General features: G+C 45.6%; 1 protein-coding gene across 1 annotated transcript in view; it reads right to left on the bottom strand.

Annotated features, from left to right (window-relative positions):
- Positions 1-22466, bottom strand: part of LOC147105443 (NACHT, LRR and PYD domains-containing protein 3-like) — a 73780-nt gene extending 51314 nt beyond the window's left edge. The window contains exons 1-4 of the mRNA XM_086009810.1: positions 22298-22466; positions 12055-12221; positions 3193-3364; positions 3022-3087 (exon numbers count right to left, since the gene is read on the bottom strand). Coding sequence (XP_085865936.1) covers positions 3022-3087; positions 3193-3364; positions 12055-12221; positions 22298-22361 — 469 coding nt within the window. The 5' untranslated portion in view covers positions 22362-22466. The remainder of the gene's footprint in view (positions 1-3021; positions 3088-3192; positions 3365-12054; positions 12222-22297) is intronic.
- Between the last annotated feature and the right edge of the window lie 959 nt (positions 22467-23425).

A 23425-nucleotide genomic window follows, 5' to 3' on the forward strand; every position in this document is an offset into this window, starting at 1 on the left:
TCCTACCACTGATGTTAGGCTCACTGGCCTGTAGTTCCCCGGTTTTTCCCTACTACCCTTCTTGAATAATGGTACTACATTAGCGGTTCTCCAGTCCTCTGGCACATCCCCTGTGGCCAGAGAGGTCCTGAATATATGTGTTAGAGCCCCCGCAATCTCCTCCTTTGCCTCACACAGCAGCCTGGGGTACATTTCATCGGGGCCTGGGGATTTATCCATTTTTAGGCCAGCTAAAACCGCCAATACCTCCTCCCTCTCGATGTTAATATGTTCGAGCATATCACAGTCCCCCCGCCCTATTTCTATGTCTACATCGTCCTTCTCCATAGTGAAAACAGATGCAAAAAATTCATTTAGAACCCCTCCTACATCTTCCGGCTCCACACACAGATTGCCACTTTTGTCCCTAATGGGCCCTATTTTTTCCCTAGTTATCCTTTTACCCTTAATATACTTATAAAACATCTTCGGATTTTCCTTTATTTTGCTCGCCAGTGTTATTTCATGGCCCCTCCTTGATCTCCTAATTTCTTTTTTAAGTATCCCCCTGCACTTTTTGTACTCCTCTAGGGCTTCCTCCGTCTTTAGCCTTTTGTATCTACCAAAAGCCCTCCTTTTTTTCCTAATCCATTCCCGTATATCCCCTGACATCCACGGTTCCCTGTGGTTTTTGGAACCACTCTTGACCTTTACGGGAACATGTTGCCCTTGTATGATCTCAATCTCCCTTCTGAAAGCCTCCCATTGCTCCGATGCGGATTTTCCTACAAGTAGCTGATCCCAGTCCATTTTGGCCAGATCCTGCCTTATCCTATTAAAATCAGCCTTCCCCCAATTTAGAACCTTTATTTCCGGCCCATCCCTGTCCTTTTCCATGACCACCTTAAATCTTACCATATTATGGTCACTATCACCAAAGTGCTCACCTACTAGCACTTTTTCCACTTGGCCGGCCACATTCCCTAGAATTAGGTCCAGTACCGCCCCCTCTCTTGTAGGACTTTCTACATGCTGGCTCAAAAAGCTCTCCTGGATGCACTTTAAGAATTCTACACCCTCTGAGCCTTTCACACTCTGACTATCCCAGTTAATATTGGGGAAGTTGAAATCCCCCATTATTATTACCCTATTATTTGCACATTTCTCTGAGATTTGCCTACATATCTGTTCCTCTATCTCCCCCTGACTGTTTGGAGGCCTATAGTACACTCCCAGCAAAGTGCTTGCCCCCTTTTTGTTTTTAAGCTCCACCCATATGGCCTCATTAGAGGACCCAGCTAATATATCATCCCTCCTTACTGCAGTAATTGACTCCTTAATTAATATTGCGACACCCCCTCCTCTTATACCTCCCCCTCTGTCTCGCCTGAAGATTCTGTACCCCGGAATATTGAGCTGCCAGTCTTGCCCCTCCCTCAACCATGTCTCAGTGATAGCAACAATATCATACACCCATGTGTTTATCAACACCTTCAGTTCATCCACCTTATTTGCAAGGCTCCTTGCATTAAAATAGATGCCATCCAGCCTTGCCCTTATATATTTGCCCTGCCTACCAAGCTGACTTGTTTTTTCCTCCATAATTGGCAGCACATCCCCCCCTACTTCAGCTCCCCCCTGTATCCCATCCCCCTGCCAAGTTAGTTTAAACCCCCCCCGACAGTGCTAGCAAACCTCCCCGCAAGGATATTTGTCCCGCTCTGGTTCAGGTGCAACCCGTCCGACTTGTACAAGTCCCACCTTTCCCAGAAGCAGGCCCAGTGATCCAGGAAAGTAAAACCCTCCCCCCTACACCAACTCTTTAGCCACGCATTCATCTGCTCTATCCTCCCATTCCTATACTTACTAGCACGTGGCACTGGGAGTAATCCAGAGATTACACCCTTTGAGGTCCTGCCCTTTAATCTGTTACCTAGCTCCCTAAATTCTTGATGCAGGACCTCATCCCTCTTTTTACCTATGTCGTTGGTACCAATGTGGACCACGACCACTGGCTGTTCACCCTCCCCCTCCAGAATGCCCTGCAGCCGCTCAGTGACATCCTTGACCCTGGCACCAGGGAGGCAACAAACCATCCTGGAGTCACGTTTGCGGCCACAGAACCACCTATCTGTTCCCCTTACTATAGAATCCCCTACCACTATTGCTCTCCCACTCTTTTTCCCCCCCTCCTGGGCAGCAGGAGCACCCCCAGTGCCAGGAAGTTGGCTGCTGCTGCCTTCCCCTGGTGAGTCATCCCCCTCAACAGTATCCAAAGCGGTATACCTGTTTGAAAGGGGGATGTCCGCAGGGGTTCCCTGCACTACCTGCCTGCCTTTGTTGCTCCGCCTGATGGTCACTCCCTGTGCTGCCCTACCCTGAGGCGTGCACAACTCGCTAAACGTGGTATCCACGAGCCTCTCAGCATCGCGCATGCTCCACAACCCATCTGGTACTGTTAATCTAAAAGGGGAGGAATTGTAATGTATATACCTTTAAGGGGGGAACTATGTTTTACAGCTCATGTATACTGCAGTACCGGTAGTGACCACACCTGTATATAGCACTGAGTAGTAATCTGTACAGATCAGTTCCAGTGTGAGCCACGTTTAGTAAACACCTGTTGTACCGTTCTCCTGCAGTCTGTGTCTTATTATACACCGACACAACAGGGCCCTAGCACCGATCCCTGCGGTACACCACTAGTTACTGCCTGCCACTCGGAAAAAGACCCATTTATTCCAACTCTTTGCTTCCTGTCTGCCAACCAGTTCTCTATCCAAGTCAATACCTTACCCCCAATCCCATGTGCCTTAACTTTGCACGCTAGTCTCTTATGCAGGACCTTATTGAAAGTCTTCTGAAAGTCCAAATACATCACATCCACCGGTTCTCCCTTATCTATTCTACCAGTTACATCCTCAAAAAATTCCAGTAGATTAGTCAAGCATGATTTACCTTTTGTAAATCCATGTTGTCTTTTTCTGATCCTGATCTACAGAAATTCAATAAAAGTTTTGAACTCCCCATTTCATCACTTACCTTTCAGGTTACTGGGTATTTCGGATAAACCTTCTGCGATGTTCATGTAATCAAATGGATCGGAACCTGTTTAAAACAATGAACTTTCATCAATTCAGATCTGGGTGATATTATAATAAAATCGGCAGTGTTTGAATCTGTCACTGAATTCAGTGGGTGATGTTACCGTACCAAGTTCCTCTATTTCTTTCAGTAGTTTGTTCAGCTTTGGTAACCTGTGGCGCATTTTCACCAAGGATTCCCACATCACCCTTCGGGCCCCAGAGCCTTTCTCCATCACCAGAGTTAGGAGAAGTTTGGAACTTTCCGCCTGGTTTCCCTTCTCCGCGAGCTCAGTGACTTCCTGTAAAGAATAGTAATGAATATATTGAGGAGCGGAGTGAAAGACAAACACTGAGAATGAGAAGGAAAGGATCTGCTCAGTGATGGGATCTCCCAGTTGTTGAGCACAGAAAGCAGTCACTGGGCCGGGTACTGATCCATTCTGAACATGGGCTGAATATTCGGTAAACATCTTGATTCACTCAACAGGAAATAAATGAGATAAAAGGAAAATAGAAATCAGGAATATTGTTCTCGGAGAGTGAGGAATCACCGAGAATCTGCAATAGGTTTAATGGGATTAGTATTCTCTGTGCTTCAGTGTCCAACATGACATCAGATTCCTGATTGACAATATGATGCACTCGTTTCTCACTCTTACTTCCTGCTGTCACACTGTGATTTACTGAGAACTAAACCAGCAGCGAATCGGAACTCGAGTGGCAGGGAAGGGACAATTTTGAACTGAGGGAAGCTGCTAGAAAACTACCTGAGGAATTACATCGACTAATCGAAACAACCAACCACTGTTGATTTATCGGTCACATAAATTGACCAAAAAAATGAAAAATCCAATTACATGTCCGTCAATGATAGACATGTTTGACAACCATTATTTTGCTCGCCCGCTGCCAGTATGAAACCGCAGTAACCCAGGCACACGTGCAGCATGTAATCAGGACCTTTATCATCAACAACTTTTATTTATATAGCGGCTTTAACGTAGAAGAATGTCCCAAGGCCCTTCACAGAGACAGAACCAGACAATGGACCCAAGACAAAGCAGGATATACTAGTCATTCTCTCTGTAACCAAAGTGGAGCGGAAATTCATCCACTAAATTTAATTAACATTTGCAGACTGAATGAGCTCAATTTCCTGATGTTCCTCTGGGGAGTGAGGCTCCAGCCCCAGAACACAGGAGGAGGTCATTTACCCAGTAGTGTAAACTCCATTTATAGGGAGGACATTTTAACAAATGGGAAACAGTCTTACGGATTCACTGGGATGTTATCAGAAATGGAGTTACGTGTTACTTTTTTAAAATTCGTTCATGGGATGTGGGCGTCGCTGGCAAAGCATGTATTGCCCATCCCTAGTTGCCCTCGAGAAGGTGGTGGTGAGCCACCTTCTTGAACCGCTGCAGTCCGTGTGGTGAAGGTGCTCCCAGAGTGCTGTTGGGGAGGGAGTTCCAGGATTTTGACCCAGCGACGATGAAGGATCGGCGATATATTTCTAAGTCAGGCTGGTGTGTGACTTGGAGGGGAACTTGGAGGTGGTGGTGTTCCCATGTGCCTGCTGCCCTTGTCCTTCTAGGTTGTGGGTTTGGGAGGTGCTGCCGAAGAAGCCTTGGCGACTTGCTGCAATGCATCTTGTAGATGGTACATACTGCAGCCACGGTACGCCATGTGTTTGAGGGGATTTGATAATCTGGGCTCATGCCACTACGAGAAGATTAAGTGAGGATTTGAGGGAAGTCTTCAAGATTCTGAATGCACATGGTGAAATAAATAGCCCTGAAATTACCGTCTCTGTAATCCATTTGAAAGTCCTTGCAACTTTTGGAGCCGGAACTTGCGATCCATCAATTTACGCCTTGACAGATCATCTGAACTGCCTGTAAAATGAGCATCGCTGGAGCAGAGTTGGGCTATTTGCCCAACAACTGCCCAGCAATTGCCCACGCATCTCTTATGGCTGCTAAAGGCAGGCACAGCGCCTGCTTGCATCAGCATAATGGTTTATATAAGGCTTAAATAAAACATTTAAAAATCCAAAATTATGCACACATGTCAAATGAGTTTATGCAAATATTGACCCGGATTAAGATGTTTAAAATTATTTATCAAAAAATTAAATTTTTATTGAGGTTGCTGCAACGAAGTATCTTTTGCATAAAATTGCAGTTCAGTACATTTATTATTATTCTGTACATTTATAATTATTTGGGGATTCCATTGCTTATCAGGGGATTCCGTTCATAAATGATTGAAACGGAATCCTCCTTTGTCATTGGAGAACCAGGTGTATGAGATCCCAGGGATGGTTCTGAACCACCTGTGTCACTGGGATCTGTGGGCCCTGACACTGCCACCACCTGGAGGGCCAAGACCGGAACTGTTCATGGCCTGGACCCCAGCGGGTACTTCCGGAATTATTTCACGGGTCGGAATGTATTCCTGAGGTAGGCCTCCGCCCGCAGAGTGTTTCCACTGTTTGTACATAGGGGATAAAATTTACTCCCGAGGTAGGCCTCCGACCGCAGATTGTTTCCACTGTTTGTTCAGAGGGGACAAATTTACTCCCGAGGTAGGCCTCCGCCCGCAGAGTGTTCCCATTGTCTGTTCAGAGGGACAAATTTACTCCCGAGGTAGGCCTCCGACCGCAGATTGTTTCCACTGTTTGTTCAGAGGGACAAATTTACTCCCGAGGTAGGCCTCCGCCCGCAGAGTGTTCCCATTGTCTGTTCAGAGGGACAAATTTACTCCCGAGGTAGGCCTCCGCCCGCAGAGTGTTTCCATTGTTTGTTCAGAGGGACAAATTTACTCCCGAGGTAGACCTCCGCCCGCAGAGTGTTTCCATTGTTTGTTCAGAGGGACAAATTTACTCCCGAGGTAGGCCTCCGCCCGCAGAGTGTTCCCACTGTTTGTTCAGAGGGACAAATTTACTCCCGAGGTAGGCCTCCGCCCGCAGAGTGTTCCCATTGTTTGTTCAGAGGGACAAATTTACTCCCGAGGTAGGCCTCCACCCACAGAGTGTTCCCATTGTTTGTTCAGAGGGGACAAATTTACTCCCGAGGTAGGCCTCCGCCCGCAGAGTGTTTCCACTGTTTGTTCAGAGGGACAAATTTACTCCCGAGGTAGGCCTCCGCCCGCAGAGTGTTTCCATTGTTTGTTCAGAGGGACAAATTTACTCCCGAGGTAGGCCTCCGCCCGCAGAGTGTTCCCATTGTTTGTTCAGAGGGACAAATTTACTCCCGAGGTAGGCCTCCGCCCGCAGAGTGTTCCCATTGTTTGTTCAGAGGGACAAATTTACTCCCGAGGTAGGCCTCCGCCCGCAGAGTGTTCCCATTGTTTGTTCAGAGGGACAAATTTACTCCCGAGGTAGGCCTCCGCCCGCAGAGTGTTTCCACTGTTTGTTCAGAGGGACAAATTTACTCCCGAGGTAGGCCTCCGCCCGCAGAGTGTTTCCATTGTTTGTTCAGAGGGACAAATTTACTCCCGAGGTAGGCCTCCGCCCGCAGAGTGTTCCCATTGTTTGTACAGAGGGACAAATTTACTCCCGAGGTAGGCCTCCGCCCGCAGATTGTTTCCACTGTTTGTTCAGAGGGACAAATTTACTCCCGAGGTAGGCCTCCACCCGCAGAGTGTTTCCATTGTTTGTTCAGAGGGACAAATTTACTCCCGAGGTAGGCCTCCGCCCGCAGAGTGTTCCCATTGTTTGTTCAGAGGGACAAATTTACTCCCGAGGTAGGCCTCCGCCCGCAGAGTGTTTCCACTGTTTGTTCAGAGGGACAAATTTACTCCCGAGGTAGGCCTCCGCCCGCAGAGTGTTCCCATTGTTTGTACAGAGGGACAAATTTACTCCCGAGGTAGGCCTCCGCCCGCAGAGTGTTTCCACTGTTTGTTCAGAGGGACAAATTTACTCCCGAGGTAGGCCTCCGCCCGCAGAGTGTTCCCATTGTTTGTTCAGAGGGACAAATTTACTCCCGAGGTAGGCCTCCGCCCGCAGATTGTTCCCATTGTTTGTTCAGAGGGACAAATTTACTCCCGAGGTAGGCCTCCGCCCGCAGATTGTTCCCATTGTTTGTTCAGAGGGACAAATTTACTCCCGAGGTAGGCCTCCGCCCGCAGAGTGTTTCCACTGTTTGTTCAGAGGGACAAATTTACTCCCGAGGTAGGCCTCCGCCCGCAGAGTGTTCCCATTGTTTGTTCAGAGGGACAAATTTACTCCCGAGGTAGGCCTCTGCCCGCAGAGTGTTCCCATTGTTTGTTCAGAGGGACAAATTTACTCCCGAGGTAGGCCTCCGCCCGCAGAGTGTTTCCATTGTTTGTTCAGAGGGACAAATTTACTCCCGAGGTAGGCCTCCGCCCGCAGAGTGTTCCCACTGTTTGTTCAGAGGGACAAATTTACTCCCGAGGTAGGCCTCCGCCCGCAGAGTGTTCCCATTGTTTGACTAGGTGGGATATTAACAGTAATTGGCAGTGAGCAGGAGGTTGGGATTAGACTAGGTGGGATATTAACGGTAATGTGTAGTGAGCAGGAGGTTGGGATTAACCTCGGTGACTCAGAGGAGAAAACAAACAACTCAACTGTATTGAATGGGGACAGTCCGGTTTTTCCATCCCCTCACTGCTTTTTTGGCTCGTTTCTTTTCTTTGTCTCTCAATATTTCACCATATGAGCTCTTCTGTTTTTTAATGTCTTTTCTTTCACCCAGCGGGGATTTTTTTGTGTCATCTGACATTTCCCTGATTTACTATTAAGATGATTCCTGGTCACTCAGCTCATTGCCTTCCCTCTAACTCCTGTCTGTTGCCTTTGGTCTCTCCTTTTCCTATTCCCACTAAAACCGTTTCCCTTTGTTTTCAGTCCACAAGTGTTATTCCTGAACCTTTCCCCTGTTCTTTGTACAGATACAGACGGATCTGCTGGGTATTTTCACCTCTTCGTATCATTGTTTCAGTTTCACAATATTTGCAGTTTTATCCATTTTTGATATTTTGCCAACTCCATTCTGTAACATTCTCAGATTCCAATATTTGATATTGCAGCAATTCTCAGTGGCAGTGAGGAAAGAAAATCAGATGTTGGATGTGCTAACAGATCAATGTTAAGCAGATGCAGTGAGATAATCCCGCTACTCTATTAATCATTGTTGCGACCACACTTGGAATACTGTGTACAGTTCTGCTAGCCTCAGTACAAAAAGGTTATCACATCTAATGAAGAGAGCAACTAGAGTGATTTCGAGAGTGGAGGGTTGGATTAGGAGGAGCTAGTGTAAATTGGGCCTGTTCTCACTGGAAGAGAAAAGGTTGATGGGCGGTTTGTTCGCTGATTCACTTTGTCCAGTATATACTACAATAAGAGAACACGGCCTGTTCTAACTGGAAGAGAAAGGGTTGATGTTAAGTCTGTGTGTTATATTGAGAATTACTACACAGACCACAAGAGTAAAATGTAACAGGTCTTTACTGGTTGAAGGTCAGGGTGGAACTGTCCAATAAATCACTACACAGCACTTATATACCGGTGTGGTCACCGCCGGTATTACAGTATACAGCAGCCAAGATAAAGTAGTGCAACCCTTAAAATAGTTCTCTTAAAGGTGGAACGGTTACATACACTACAATCCTCCCTTTTTAGCTTAAACATATATATTCCCCATTAAACATAATATCATAACATATATACACGACTTCATGTACAAACAGTTCACAGATTCAGTCTCTGAGGCGGCGCCTCCTGACTCGGTCCGGATAACGCCTCGGTGGTGTAGTAGTTTCTTGTTGCTGGGGTGACTCATCTAATAGTCCTTCACTGGACTTAACAGCTTGAACTTTCGTAACTGCAGAACCAGCATTGCTGACTTCTAAAGGCTCGAGTACCTTGGGAAGTTTTTCTACTTCCAGCCTGATTTGGCTCAGTTCGGAGGGACCACGTGCGTGATAGCTCAAAGTAGCAGACTGCTTCTCTTCCACTGTAATGTTCTGTAGTTCTTTGACTACCTTTGACGGAGGCTCTTTAATAGTCAGCCTCGCCTCAGATTTTGATTTCCCTGCGATAAACTGCAGCAAGCCGGTCATCTTACAAGTTGTTTGTTTCAGAGTGAGACGATGAATAGTGCCACGATGCTCAATGTCCACATCTTCAGAAGCATGAAGAATTTCACCATTTAGTATCCATTTTGGAGGCTTCACGTCCGCAACTGAAAGCTCACACTCAAGAATGGCGTCACTTGGCTCTGTCACTTCCACATCACATATGGGTTTAATGATGGCAATTGATTGCTCTTCTACATATAACTTTGCTGTGCTTTGGTCATCTATGGCATCGCACATGTAGTTGCCTTCATCTTCAAAAGTGACATTATTAATAACGAGCTTCCTGTACACATCTTCACTCACAATCTCATATTTATTACTGGGATGAATCTCTTTGTCTTTGTAATACCACTTGACAGCAGCATTTGGCCTGGAAACCTTGCATTCGAAATTGACACGATGTTTCTCCATGCCAATCTTCTCTCTTAAGGGTTTCACAATTTTAACTGGCAATTCTTTAATTCGAAGCAAAGCTCTGGAAGTAGCGCTTTCAGCAACAAATTTGATCTCTGCAGCATCTTCAGTTTTTGCCTCTGCCACCAATTCCCTGAGTGGCTTATTACTGCTGACACTGCTCACAAAAGGGTGCTCTTTCTTCTTAGCTTTCAACTGATCGATGAATTTGACATATTTCCTTTCTTGCTCAGCTTTGATTCGTTTGGCCTCATCGCGCAGACGGTTTGTGTGTTCTTGTTCCATTTTCTCAATCAGCTGCTTCTGTTGTCTTTCCAGATTCTCCCACTCTGTGTCAAAGAACTTTTTCTTTGCATTCATCTCTTGCTCAAAACGGCAAATCATTTGTTCTAATTGCTGTTGTAATTTGAAATTGAGTTGAGTTCGAGCCCAGTGTTCCTCAGAAATGTGCATGTCTGTAGACTGGACAGGCTCAGGATTCTCTGTCAAACTATGTTGTTGTTGTTCAGTGGAATTCTGTTCTGATACTTTGTTCTCTCCTGAAGCATTTATGCTCTCCTTCGTTTTTCCATCATTAGACTGCAAGTCCATTTTAGACTTGTCTTTTGCACCTGGGCTGATCTTACCATCATCAGTTCCAGAGTCTGAGCTGATCCTGGGTAGGCGGCAATCTTCCTCGCCGTCAAAGAAACTGCACGGCTCGAGTCTTCCCTCGCGATCGGACGTGATGACAGTTCTGGTGGAGTTGTAGTAGTATTCCATATCCTCGTCAGAAGACGTGCTTGGATCATCGGCTCCGTCTACCTGCCCTTGAGTTGGCTGCTCTCCTCTTTGCTTCTCCGAAAGATCTCGGTAGAATGGAAAATCCTCTTCACCATATGACTTGCCACCATAAAAGGGAGTCAACCTGAAAATTGTAGTTGAGCGGGCCCGGGCACTGCGTCGGGGGTACCTCCTTTTGTTTGAATCATTATCCTGGGCTTTGTACCCGTCACCATCCTCCTGTGAAGTCTGGTTTCCACACTGCAGCACGTGCTTCTGAAACAGGTTTTTCACCCTTTGTTTGTAGACTTTGTTGCACGTTGGACACCTCAGGACTTCCCGCTCATTTTCTGGACTTTCCGTCATTGCTTTTAGGGGGTGCCAGTCCATATTTATTTTCCTGATCCACTCCCGTCCCAGAAGTGGTGGACCTCCCTCAGGTAGTACATATAAGTCCATTCCTTGGTGCTCTTTGCCCTTGTGTCTCACCTTGACTTTTATCCTTCCGATGGGGTATACTCTTTGCCCCGTGTATGTCTTTAATACTATCTTCGTATTCCATAGGGGAATATGTGTGAATAACCTTTTGTAATCTTGCTTATTCATGACCGTCAACGCCGATCCGGTGTCCACTTCCATCTTCACCTGGACCCTTGCTATCTGAAGTGTGACCCAGATAGTTTGTCGGTCAGCTTCCTTACTCACAGTCAACGTGGCCGACTTGCTTCCCGTCGCTGATCGGCTTACCCACCACCATGATAGAAGGGATGATCACTGCCTGTTGCTGATGGAAGGCTTCGTGTCAGAATTCTTCCTTCTTCCTTTGCTCTGCAGACCCGAGTCCTCTCTCAGCAGAATGATGAGGGCGGATGCCTCTTCTCGACGCCCGTTAAGACTGCCTTAGATGTATCTCTGCCGCAGGGTAAGATCGAACTCGTTGCCACTGTTAAGTCTGTGTGTTATATTGAGAATTACTACACAGACCACAAGAGTAAAATGTGACAGGTCTTTACTGGTTGAAGGTCAGGGCAGAACTGCCCAATAAATCATTACACAGCACTTATATACCGGTGTGGTCACCACCGGTATTACAGTATACAGCAGCCAAGATAAAGTAGTGCAACCCTTAAAATAGTTCTCTTAAAGGTGGAACGGTTACATACACTACAGTTGAGAGGTGATATGATTGCTGATTCACTTTGTCCAGTATATTACAATAAGAGAACACGGCCTGCGCTTGGAGTGTAAATTCAAAACTGGTCTGTGGAAAAACATTTCAGTGAGCGAGTGAGCAATCTGGGGAACAGGCTCCCTAGGGAGATGGCGGAAGCAGTTAATATTGATTCATTAAACGGCAAATTAGAGAGATTAATTTCAGAAAATCACATTTTGGGATGCAGTATATGAGTAATTTGAGATACGAGATGTGGTAAGTGTAGCATGCTTGGGAGGAACAGGTGACCTTTGACCTCTGGAAGCTCTCCACCTCTGGGGTTTTCCTCACCTCATGTCCAGGTCTGTTGCAGATTAATTAATAGAGATCGATTAGTCAACAACTCCATTATCATTGTAGCATTCGATTATCAGGATGTTAGGAGGGGAATTACATACACCTCATCGAGTAATTCCTTTGTTCCTATTTTAGGATATTCTGTCAGTTCTGTGATGTTAGAATAAACTAAACTCATTCTGTGTCCCTCCCACTTACGTGATACTCTTCTCCACTGAAATGGTCCTCACCTGTTAACCAGAGACCGAGTCCCTCCACACCCTCTTCAACCGCCTGTTCCAGTCTGTCCCGGTAGAATTTCGTCAACTGGAACAGCTGGTAATCGTCACACTTTGTCAAGAACTTATTGATTGTTGAGTTCGGATCTGTGAACACAAAGAACCACATTAACAAACACCTCCTGAAAACGCACATACATCGCATATGCTACATTCCTCAATCTATAAAGTCAATTCTGTTTGCAAATTTGTCAAGCACGACTTATCGACAGCTTATTGGTTCCAGCTGGCCCGATCATCCCCTGTATCAGTAAATGTTCACGAAGTATACTTTCATAGAAACATAGACATAGAAACATAGACATAGAAACATAAAAGATAGGAGCAGGAGTAGACCATTCGGCCCCTCGAGCCAGTTCCGCCATTTAATGAGATCATGGCTGATCATCCAAATTCAGTACTCTGTCCCTGCTTTCTCCCCATATCCCTTGATCCATTTAGCCTTAAGAACTATATCAGTTATATAGGAGTATTAAAAAAACAAGCCTGAAGACTTTCTGTCTTAATGCGAGGAGCATTCGGAATAAGGTGGATAAATTAGCTGCACAGATAGAGGTAAACGAATAGGATTTGATTGTGATTACGGAAACGTGGCTCAAGGATGGCCAAGACTGGGAACTCAACATTCAGGGGTATTCAATATTCAGGAAAGACAGGCAAAAAGGAAAGGGAGGTGGGGTAGCATTGTTGGTTAAAGGAGGGATTAACACAATTGCAAGGAAGGATATTAGCTCTGATGATGTGGAATCTGTATGGGTAGAACTGAGAAATACCAAGGGGCAGAAAACGTTAGTGGGAGTGGTATATAGACCTCCAAACAGTATTGCGGAGGTTGGGGATGACATTAAAATGGAAATTAGAGAAGCGTGCAATAAGGGCACAGCAGTCATTATGGGTGACTTTAATCTACATATAGATTGGGCTAACCAAATTAGTAACAATAAACTGTGGAGGAGGAATTCCTGGAGTGTTTACAGGATGTTTTCCTGGACCAATATGTCGAGGAACCAACCAGAGATCAGGCCATCTTAGACTGGGTATTATGTAATGAGAAAGAATTAATCAGCAATCTTGTTGTACGAGGCCCCTTGGGTCGGAGCGAACATAATATGATATAATTCTTCATTAAGATGGAGAATGAAGTAGTTGACTCAGAGACTAGGGTCCTAAACTTAAATAAAGGAAACTATGATGGTCTGAGGCGCGAGATGGGTAGGATTGATTGGGGAATGTCACTCAAAGGGTTGACGGTGGATAGGCAATGGCAAGCATTTAAAGACCGCATGGATGAACTACAGAATTTGTTCATCCCAGTTTGGCATTAAAAAAAAGTGACTCAACCATGGCTAGCGAGGGAAATTAGGGATGGCGTAAGATCCAAGGAGAAGACATATAAATTGGCCAGAAAAAGCAGTAAACCTGAGGATTGGGAGCAGTTTAGGATTCAACAAAGGAGGACAAAGGGATTAATTAAGAAGGGGAAAATAGAATATGAGAGTAAGCTTTCAGGGAACATAAAAACTGACTGTAAAAGCTTTTATAGATATGTGAAGAGAAAAAGATTGGTGAAGTCAAGCGTAGGTCCCTTGCAGTCAAAATCAGGGGAATTTGTAATGGGGAACAACGAAATAGCAGACCAACTAAATACATATTTTGGTTCTGTCTTCACAAAGGAGGACACAAATAACCTCCCAGAGATGTCAGGGAACATAGGGTCTGATGAATGGGAGGAACTGAAAGAAATCAGTATTTGTAAGGAAATGGTGTTAAGGAAATTGATGGGACTGAAGGCCGATAAATCCCCAGGGCCTGATAATCTACATCCTAGGGTACTTAAGGAAGTGGCCCTAGAAATAGTAGATGCATTGCTGATCATCTTCCAACATTCGATGGAATCTGGAACAGTACCCATGGATTGGAGGGTAGCTAATGTTACCCCACTATTCAAAAAAGGTGGTAGGGAGAAAACGGGGAATTATAGACCGGTAAGCCTGACATCAGTAGTGGGGAAAATGCTAGAGTCCATTATAAAGGATGTAATAGCTGAGCAATTGGAAATCAGTGACAGGATTGGACAAGGGCAACATGGATTTACAAAAGGTAAATCGTGCTTGACTAATCTACTGGAATTTTTTGAGGATGTAACTGGTAAAATAGATAAGGGAGAACCAGTGGATGTGGTATATTTGGACTTTCAGAAGGCTTTTGATAAGGTCCCGAATAAGAGATTAGCGTGTAAATTTAAGGCACATGGGATTGGGGGCAAGGTATTGACTTGGATAGAAAACTGGTTGGCAGACAGAAAGCAAAGAGTTGGAATAAACGGGTCTTTTTCCGAGTGGCAGGCAGTGACTAGTGGGGTACCGCATGGCTCAGTCCTTGGACCCCCCAGCTATTCACAATATATATTAATGATGTAGACAAGGGAACTAGATGTAATATCTCCAAATTTGCAGATGACACAAAGCTGGGTGGGCGTGTGTGCTGTGCGGAGGATGCTGAGAAATTCCAGGATGATTTGGACTGGTTGGGCGATTGGGCAGAAGCATGGCAGATGCAATATAACGTGGATAAATGTGAGGTTATCCACTTTGGTGGCAAAAACAGGAAGGCAGATTATCTGAATGGCAATAGATTGGGCGAAGGGGAAGTGCAACGAGACCTGGGTGTCCTTGTGCACCAGTCGCTGAAGGTAAGCATGCATGTGCAGCAGGCATTTAAGAAGGCAAATGGTATGTTGGCCTTCGTAGCGAGGGGGTTGGAGTACAGGAACAAGGATGTCTTGCTGCAGTTGTACAGGGCCTTGGTGAGACCACATCTTGAGTATTGTGTGCAGTTTGGTCGCCTTATCTGAGGAAGGAGTTCAGCGAAGATTCACCAGGCTGATACCTGGGATGGCAGGAATGATGTATGAGGAGAGATTGGGTCGATTGGGCTTGTACTCGCTGGAGTTTAGAAAAATGAGAGGGGATCTCATTGAAACTCAAAATTCTGACAGGACTGGACAGACTAGATGCAGGAAGGATATTCCCGATGGTCAGGGAGTCCAGAACCAGGGGACACAGTCTAAGGATAAAGCGTATGCCATTTAGGACAGAAATGAGGAGGAATTTCTTCACCCAGAGAGTGGTGAACCTGTGGAATTCTCTACCACAGAAGGCAGTAGACGCCAATTCATTAAATATATTCAAGAAGAAGTTGGATATATTTCTTAAGGCTAAAGGGATCAAGGGGTATGGGGAGAAAGCAGGGACCGGGTACTGAATTTGGATGATCAGCCATGATCACATTGAAGCATAGAAGATAGGAGCAGGAGTAGGCCATTCGGCCCTTCGAGCCTGCTCCGCCATTCAATGAGATCATGGCTGATCATCCAAATTCAGTACCCTGTCCCTGCCTTCTCCCCATATCCCTTTAGCCTCAAGAAATATATCCAACTCTTTCTTGAATATATTTAATGAACTGGCCTCCACCACCACCTGTGGCAGAGAATTCCACAGGTTCACCACTCTCTGGGTGAAGAAATTCCTCCTCATTTCAGTCCTAAATGTCCTACCCCTTATCCTTAGACTATGACCCCTGGTTCTGGACTCCCCGGCCATCAGAAACATCCTCGCCATTTCCTTGTTTCCCATTATAAATTCCCCTGATTCTGACTGTAAGGGACCCACGCTTGTTTTCACCAATCTTTTTCTCTTCACATATCTATAAAAGCTTTTACAGTCAGTTTTTATGTTCCTCGCTAGCTTACTCTCATATTCTATTTTCCCTTTCTTAATTAATCCCTTTGTCCTCCTTTGTTGACTCCTAAACTGCTCCCAATCCTCAGGATTATTGCTTTTTCTAGCCAATTTATATGTCCTGTCCTTGGATCTTATGCTATCCCTAATGTCCCTTGTTAGCCACGGTTGAGTCACCTTTCTTGTTTTATTTTTATGCCAAACTGGGATGAACAAATTCTGTAGCTCATCCATTCGGTCTTTGAATGTTTGCCATTGCCTATCCACCGTCAACCCTTTGAGTGCCATTCCCCAATCAATCCTCCCCAACTCGCTTCTCAGACCATCGTAGTTTCCTTTATTTAAATTGATTGAGGACCCTTGTCTCTGAATCAACTACTTCATTCTCCATCTTAATGAAGAATTCGATCATATTATGATCGCTCCGACCCAAGGGGCCTTGTACAACAAGATTGCTAATGAATCCTTTCTCATTACATAATACCCAGTCTAAGATGGCCTGATCTCTGGTTGGTTCCTCAACATATTGGTCCAGGAAACCATCCCGTAAACACTCCAGGAATTCCTCCTCCACTGTATTGTTACTAATTTGGTTGGCCCAATCTATATGTAGATTAAAGTCACCCATGATGACTGCTGTGCCCTTATTGCACTCTTTAATTTCCCTTTTAATGCCATCCCCAACCTCCGCCTTACTGTTTGGAGGTCTATATACCACTCCCACTAATGTTTTTGTCCCCTTAGTATTTCTCAATTCTACCCATACAGATTCCACATCATCAGAGCCAATATCCTTCATTACAATTGTGTTAATCCCTTCTTTAACCAGTAATGCTACCCCTTCCCCCTTTCCTTTTTGCCTATCTTTCCTGAATATCGAATACCCCTGGATGTTGAGTTCCCAGTCTTGGCCATCCTTGAGCCATGTTTCCGTAATCCCAACCAAATCATATTCGTTTACCGCTATTTGTGCAGCCAATTCATCCACCTTATTACAAATGCTCCTCGCATAAAAAAAACAAGCCTGAAGGCTTTGTGTCTTAAACGCTCTTAGACCTACTAGAATTATTATTTACTGTGGCCACGTTTGATTTAAACAGTTGATTTCTCCGAATGCCACTTTGTTTTTCTCCTTCCTATCTTTTGCTTTTATCCCTGTTTTCCTTTCCTCTGTCTCCCTGCTCAGGTTCCCAACCCCCTGCCATTTTAGTTTAAACCCCCCCGAACAGTGCTACCAAACCTCCCCACAAGGATATTTGTCCCGCTCTGGTTCAGGTGCAACCCGCCCGACTTGTACAACTCCCACCTTCCCCAGAAGCAGGCCCAGTGATCCAGGAAACTAAAGCCCTCCCTCCTGCACCAACTCATTAGCCACGCATTCATCTGTTCTATCCTCCTATTCCTATACTCACTAGCACGTGGCACTGGGAGTAATCCGGAGATTACAACAATTGAGGTCCTACTCTTTAATCTGCTACCTAGCTCCCTAAATTCTTGCCACAGGACCTCATCCCTCTTCCTACCTATGTCGTTGGTCCCAATGTGAACCACGACCTCTGCCTGTTCACCCTCCCCCCTCAGAATGCCCTGCAGCTGTTCAGTGACATCCTTGACCCTGGCACCAGGGAGGCAACAAACCATCCTGGAGTCATGTCTACGGCCACAGAAATGTTCCCCTTACGATAGAATCCCCTACCACTATTGCTCTCCCACTCTTTTTCCTCCCTTCCTGAGCAGAAGCATCCCTGGTGCCAGGAAATTGGCTGCTGCCGCCCTCCCCTGGTGAGTCATCCCCCTCAACAGTATCCAAACTGGTATACCTGTTTGAAAGGGGGATGGCCACAGGGGTCTCCTGCACTACCTGCCTGCTTCTCTTGCTGGTGGTCACCCATTTCCCTGCTGCTTGTGCAGCCCTACCCTGCGGTGTGACCAACTCAAACGTGTAATCCACGACCCCCTCAGCATCGTGAATGCTCCACAACCCATCCATCCGCAGCTCCAGCGCCTCCATACGGCCCGTTAGTAGCTGCAGCTGGATGCATTTCTGGCACACGTGGTCGTCAGGGACACTGGCAGCGTCCCTGAATTCCCACATAGAGCAAGAGGAGCATAACATGGGGCTGGGCTCTCCTGGCATGACTTACCCCTTTAATTAATTTAAATTAATTCAATACCACCAGTAAAAGATATACTCTAGGGCGCTTATTTACCAACTGTCCCCACTACACCACAGGGACCCAAGAAAATATAAACCGCAGAATTTAAGTTTGTAATGTAAAGGAGAAAGAAATACTCACCAACCAATCACTTACCTGCTTCCTGGTGACGTCACACTTGGATTACTTTTCATCTCTCTCCCCGGCTGTTGAACTAGTCGGGCCTCTCCTCACTCACTGCCACCGATTTCAAACTGCCGCCGATGCTCAGTGTTCCCACGCAGGCCCGCTCTGGTCGGGTTGCTCCTCACTCACTGCCGCCGATGCTCAGTTCCCACGCAGGTCCGCTCTGGTCGGGCTGCTCCTCACTCACTGCCGCCGCTTTTAACTGCTGCCGATGCTCAGTGTTCCCACGCAGGTTCGCTCTGGTCGGGGCAGGCTCGAGGGGCCGAATGGCCTACTCCTGCTCCTATCTTCTATGTTTCTATGTAATGAATTGGCCACAACTGCTTTCTGTGGTAGAGAATTCCACAGGTTCACCACTCTCTGGGTGAAGAAATTCCTCATCATCTCTGTCCTAAATGGCTTACCCCTTATCTTTAGACTGTGACCCCTGGTTCTGGACTCCCACGCCATCAGGGACATCCTTCCTGCATCTAGTCTGTCTAGTCCTGTCAGAATTTTATAAGTTTCAATGAGATCCCCTTACATTCTTCTAAACTCCAGCGAGTATAAGCCCAATCGACCCAATCTCTCCTCATACGTCATTCCTGCCATCCCAGGTAGCAGTCTAGTGAATCTTCGCTGCACTCCCTCCATGGCAAGAACATCCTTCCTCAGATAAGATGGCCAAAACTGCGCACAATACTCAAGATGTGGTCTCACCAAGGCCCTGTACAACTGCAGCAAGACATCCTTGCTCCTGTACTCGAATCCTCTCGCTACGAAGGCCAACATACCATTTGCCTTCTTAACTGCCTGCTGCACCTGCATACTTACCTTCAGCGACTGATGCACAAGGACACCCAGGTCTCGTTGCACTTCCCCTTCTCCCAATCACATAATAATCTGCCGTCCTGTTTTTGCCACCAAAGTGGATAACCTTGCATTTATCCACATTATGCTGCACCTGCCATGCATCTGCCCAATCACCCAACCTGTCCAAATCATACTGGAGCTTCTCGGCATCCTCCTCACAGCACGCACACCCACTCAGCTTTGTGTCGTCTGCAAACTTGGAGATATTACATCTAGTTCCCTTGTCTAGTTCATTAATATATATTGTGAATAGCTGGGGTGCTAGCACCGATCCCTGCGGTACCCCACTAGTCACTGCCTGCCACTCAGAAAAAGACCTGTTTATTCCAACTCTTTGCTTCCTGTCTGCCAAGCAGTTCTCTATCCAAGTCAGTACCATACCTCCATTCCCATGTGCTTTAACTTTACATGCTAATCTCTTATGCGGGACTTTATCGAACACCTTCTGAAAGTCCAAATACACCACATCCACTGGTTCTCCCTTATCTATTCTACCAGTTACATCCTCAAAAAAATCCAGTAGATTAGTCAAGCATGATTTACTTTTTGTAAATCCATGTTGAATTCTTCCGATCCTGTCACTGTTTTCCAAGTTCTCTGCTATTACATCTTTTATAATAATGGCCTGTAGCATTTTTCCGAATACCGATGTTAGGCTTACCGGTCTATAATTCCACTTTTTGTCTCTACCACCTTTTTTGAATTACTTTAGCTACCCTCCAATCCATGCAATCTGTTCCAGAGTCTATGGAATTTTGGAAGATGACCAGCAATGCATCTACTCTTTCTAGGGCCACTTTCTTAAGTACACTAGGATGTAGATTATCAGGCCCTGGGGATTTATTGGCCTTCAATCCCATCAATATCCCTAACACCATTTCCCTACAAATACTGATTTAATTCAGTTCCTCCCACTCATTAGACCCTATGTTCCACGACATCTCGGAGGTTATTTGTGTCCTCCTTTGTGAAGACAGAACCAAAGTATGTATTTAATTGGTGTGCCATTTCTTTGTTCCCCATTATAAATTCCCCTGATTCTGATTGCAAAGGACCTACGCTTGACTTCAGCAGTCTTTTTCCCTTCACATATCTATAGAAGCTTTTACAATCAGTTTTTATGTTCCCTGAAAGCTTACTCTCATACTCTATTTTCCCCTTCTTAATTAATCCCTTTGTCCTCCTTTGTTGAATCCTAAACTGCTCCCAATCCTCAGGTTTGCTGCTTTTTCTGGCCAAATTATATGTCCTCTCCTTGGATCTTATGCTATCCGTAATTTCCCTTGTTAGCCACGGTTGAGTCACCTTTTTAGTTTTACTTTTATGCCAAATAGGGATGAACAAATTCTGTCGTTCATCCATGCGGTCTTTGAATGTTTGCCATTGCCTATCCACCGTCAACCCTTTAAGTAACATTCCCCAATCCATCCTAGCCAACTCGCGCCTCATACTATCATAGACTAAGGTCCTGAATTTAAATAAAGGAAACTATGAGTCAAATAGGTCACTCTCCATCTTAATAAAAAATTCTATCATATTATGATCGCTCCTCCCCAAGGGGCCTCGCACAGCAAGATTGCTAATTAATCCTTTCTAAGTACATAATACCCAGTCTAAGATGGCCTGATCTCTAGTTGGTTCCTTGACAAATAGGTCCAGGAAACCATCCCGTATACACTCCAGGAATTAAGACACAAAGCCTTCAGGCTTGTTTTTTTAACACTCTTAGACCTTTTAGAATGATTATTTACAGTGGCCATGTTTGATTTAAACACTTGCCTTCTCTGACTGCCACTTTTGCTTTTCTCCTTCCTGTCTTTTGCTTCTATCCTTGCTTCCCTTTCTTCTGTCTCCCTGCACAGGTTCCCATACAGATTCCAGGAGTTTGCTCACAACACAGTCCTCCCTCTCTATCTCATCTCCACTGCTCGATAGCCTGCAAAACCCACCACAAAATGTGCTATTTCCCTTCCTATTCCTTAGCTGTATACATATAGATTCTATCTTAACATAGCTCCAGGGAACATCCAGCGCAGACATAGAAATCTTTAGTAACATTGGCATCCACAAATATATTTTCAGTCTTCTCAAAATGTTATAATCAGGATCGTTTCGCCCCAAGTTCCATTCAAACCTGAGTGCTGTCTCATAGTTAATCGATCACAGCACCCAGGATGATAAAGGCAAAAGGTGCATGGGAACACCACCGGCTCTCATTTCCCCTGCAAGTCACACACCATCCTGACTTGGACATATATCGCCGTTCATCATCATCGCTGGGTCAACATCATGGAAATCCCTACCCAAGTGTTCCTGTTTCAACAGTTTTAGTCATTCTGCACTCTAGCCTCAGATCCGGACATTCCCCATCCTCCAGTCATATCAGCTGATACCCTCCCACTGCACCATTCACCTTTTCTGTAAATCCATTGTTGTTGGTCGGTTCAGATCACGGCCGTCCTTTCCCTTCTGACTGAACTCACTCTAGTGCCCCAAGATTGTAAACCTTTCCCCCTGCTCCAACCCTGCAGCCGCACAATGACCAGCCTCATATTACCCTCCTTAAGCAGCCCAGTGCAAAACAATCCGGACATCAACAGCTTGAGGCCTGGTTTCTTAGTTTAATGCCTCAGTCTCAATAGTCCCTCTATAAACGTATTTCTGTCCGTGTTATTGGTTCTGACCATGGCTATTTTCTGCTCCCCTTTGCTTCCCCGAGACGGTCCCATACGTTTCAGGATGTTCTTCCCTCTGGCACCAGGGAGGCAACTAATCATACCTGACCTGCTCAGGGCTGCAGAAGAGTCTGTCCACCTTACAGTCCCCAATACCAGGTATCTATTGGACAGTTCCAGTACTCAGGGGCCCCCTCCACGTGTGACTGTGATCCTCTGAGTCACTGTCTCTCTCCACCTTACAGTCCCCAATACCAGGTATCTATTGGACAGTTCCAGTACTCAGGGGCTCCCTCCACCTGTGACTGCGATCCTCAGTCACTGTCTCTCTCCACCTTACAGTCCCCAATACCAGGTATCTATTGGACAGTTCCAGTACTCAGGGGCTTCCTTCCACCTGGGACTGCAGTATCCCTCTAGATGGTCACTCACTTCCCTCTTTCTACTCAGCCCCTGTCCTACTCCCTCGACCTGTGTGAGCTGCAGGTTCAGGCAACAGACCTGGACCTTTTGTCGGGGCAGAAATTGTATTTTAAAGAGCTTTGTGAGCCTACCTGTGTCCATTCTCATTCTTGTTGAAGATGTTGGATCTTCTCCCCTCTCTGGACCTTCAGCCATGGCGGTGACAGATGTTCCCAGGCTCTGATGCTCTGTAACAAATATATTAATGGAGGGTTTGAGGGAAATATTAAAATGAGAAGAACGCTGCCTTGTTAAACATGATACCAAGTCCCTCCTCCCCCATCAGTACAGCAGCTGCTGGCTCTGGGATCTCATAAAACACCATGAATATACAAGTGGTGGATGTTGTATTGATTTCTTTGTGGGTTCAATGACGAGACATTTATGAAAGAGAATGTCTTTTAATCTAAAGTATGTTCAACTCTTTTAACAGCATTTACAGGAGACATCATGCTAGTGATCCATCTAGAACGAAACTGAAACCAAACTAAACTGCTTGTCTCTGTCACATGCCCTCTGCTGGTCAGGCATAAGTAATCAATACATGCAAACATGCTGGTAAGGCATCATAATCAAACAGGCAAATACCATCACTATTTGCTGATATCATTACAGATGTGACTGCTGTTTTACAATCATAATTCTCCATTTGTGTGTGAGCCCGCGCACGTGCGTCCATTGAAACTATCAATCAGCGGCCTTTCCTTTCCCCACTGTGGAAATGCAAAAGCGATTCTGTTAATTCAGTACCAGTTTGAGACTTTGTAAAATTCAGTACTTTGCTGTTTCACTAACGCTGCCACTAGTCCAATAAACACACAAAAGCAACAGAGGGGCAGGGACAATGTGTGAGAAATGATTAGTGGTAACATAATAGGGAACACTAACGCCTTTTATAAACATATAAATAGTGAAAGAATAGTCCAAGGAAAGGTGAGGCCGATTAAGGACCAAAAAGGCAATCATCTTGTGGAAGCAGAGGACATGGCTGAGGTACTAAATTAACACTTTGCATCCATATTCACTAAAGGAGAGGATGCTGCCAATCGTACAGTAAAGGAGGAGGTGGTAGAGAAATTGGAGAGGATATAAATCGATCAGGACGATGTACTAAAATGGTTGGCAGGGCTCAAAGTAGAAATGTCACCCGCTCTGCCACAATCTTCCAATCCTTAGATATGGGAAAGGTGCCAGAGGACTGGAGGGTTGCAAACGTTACT

The sequence above is a fragment of the Somniosus microcephalus genome, chromosome 17 (genome assembly GCF_052327205.1).
Source record: "Somniosus microcephalus isolate GS21.2 chromosome 17, FLI_Smic_1.0, whole genome shotgun sequence".
Lineage (NCBI taxonomy): Eukaryota > Metazoa > Chordata > Chondrichthyes > Squaliformes > Somniosidae > Somniosus > Somniosus microcephalus.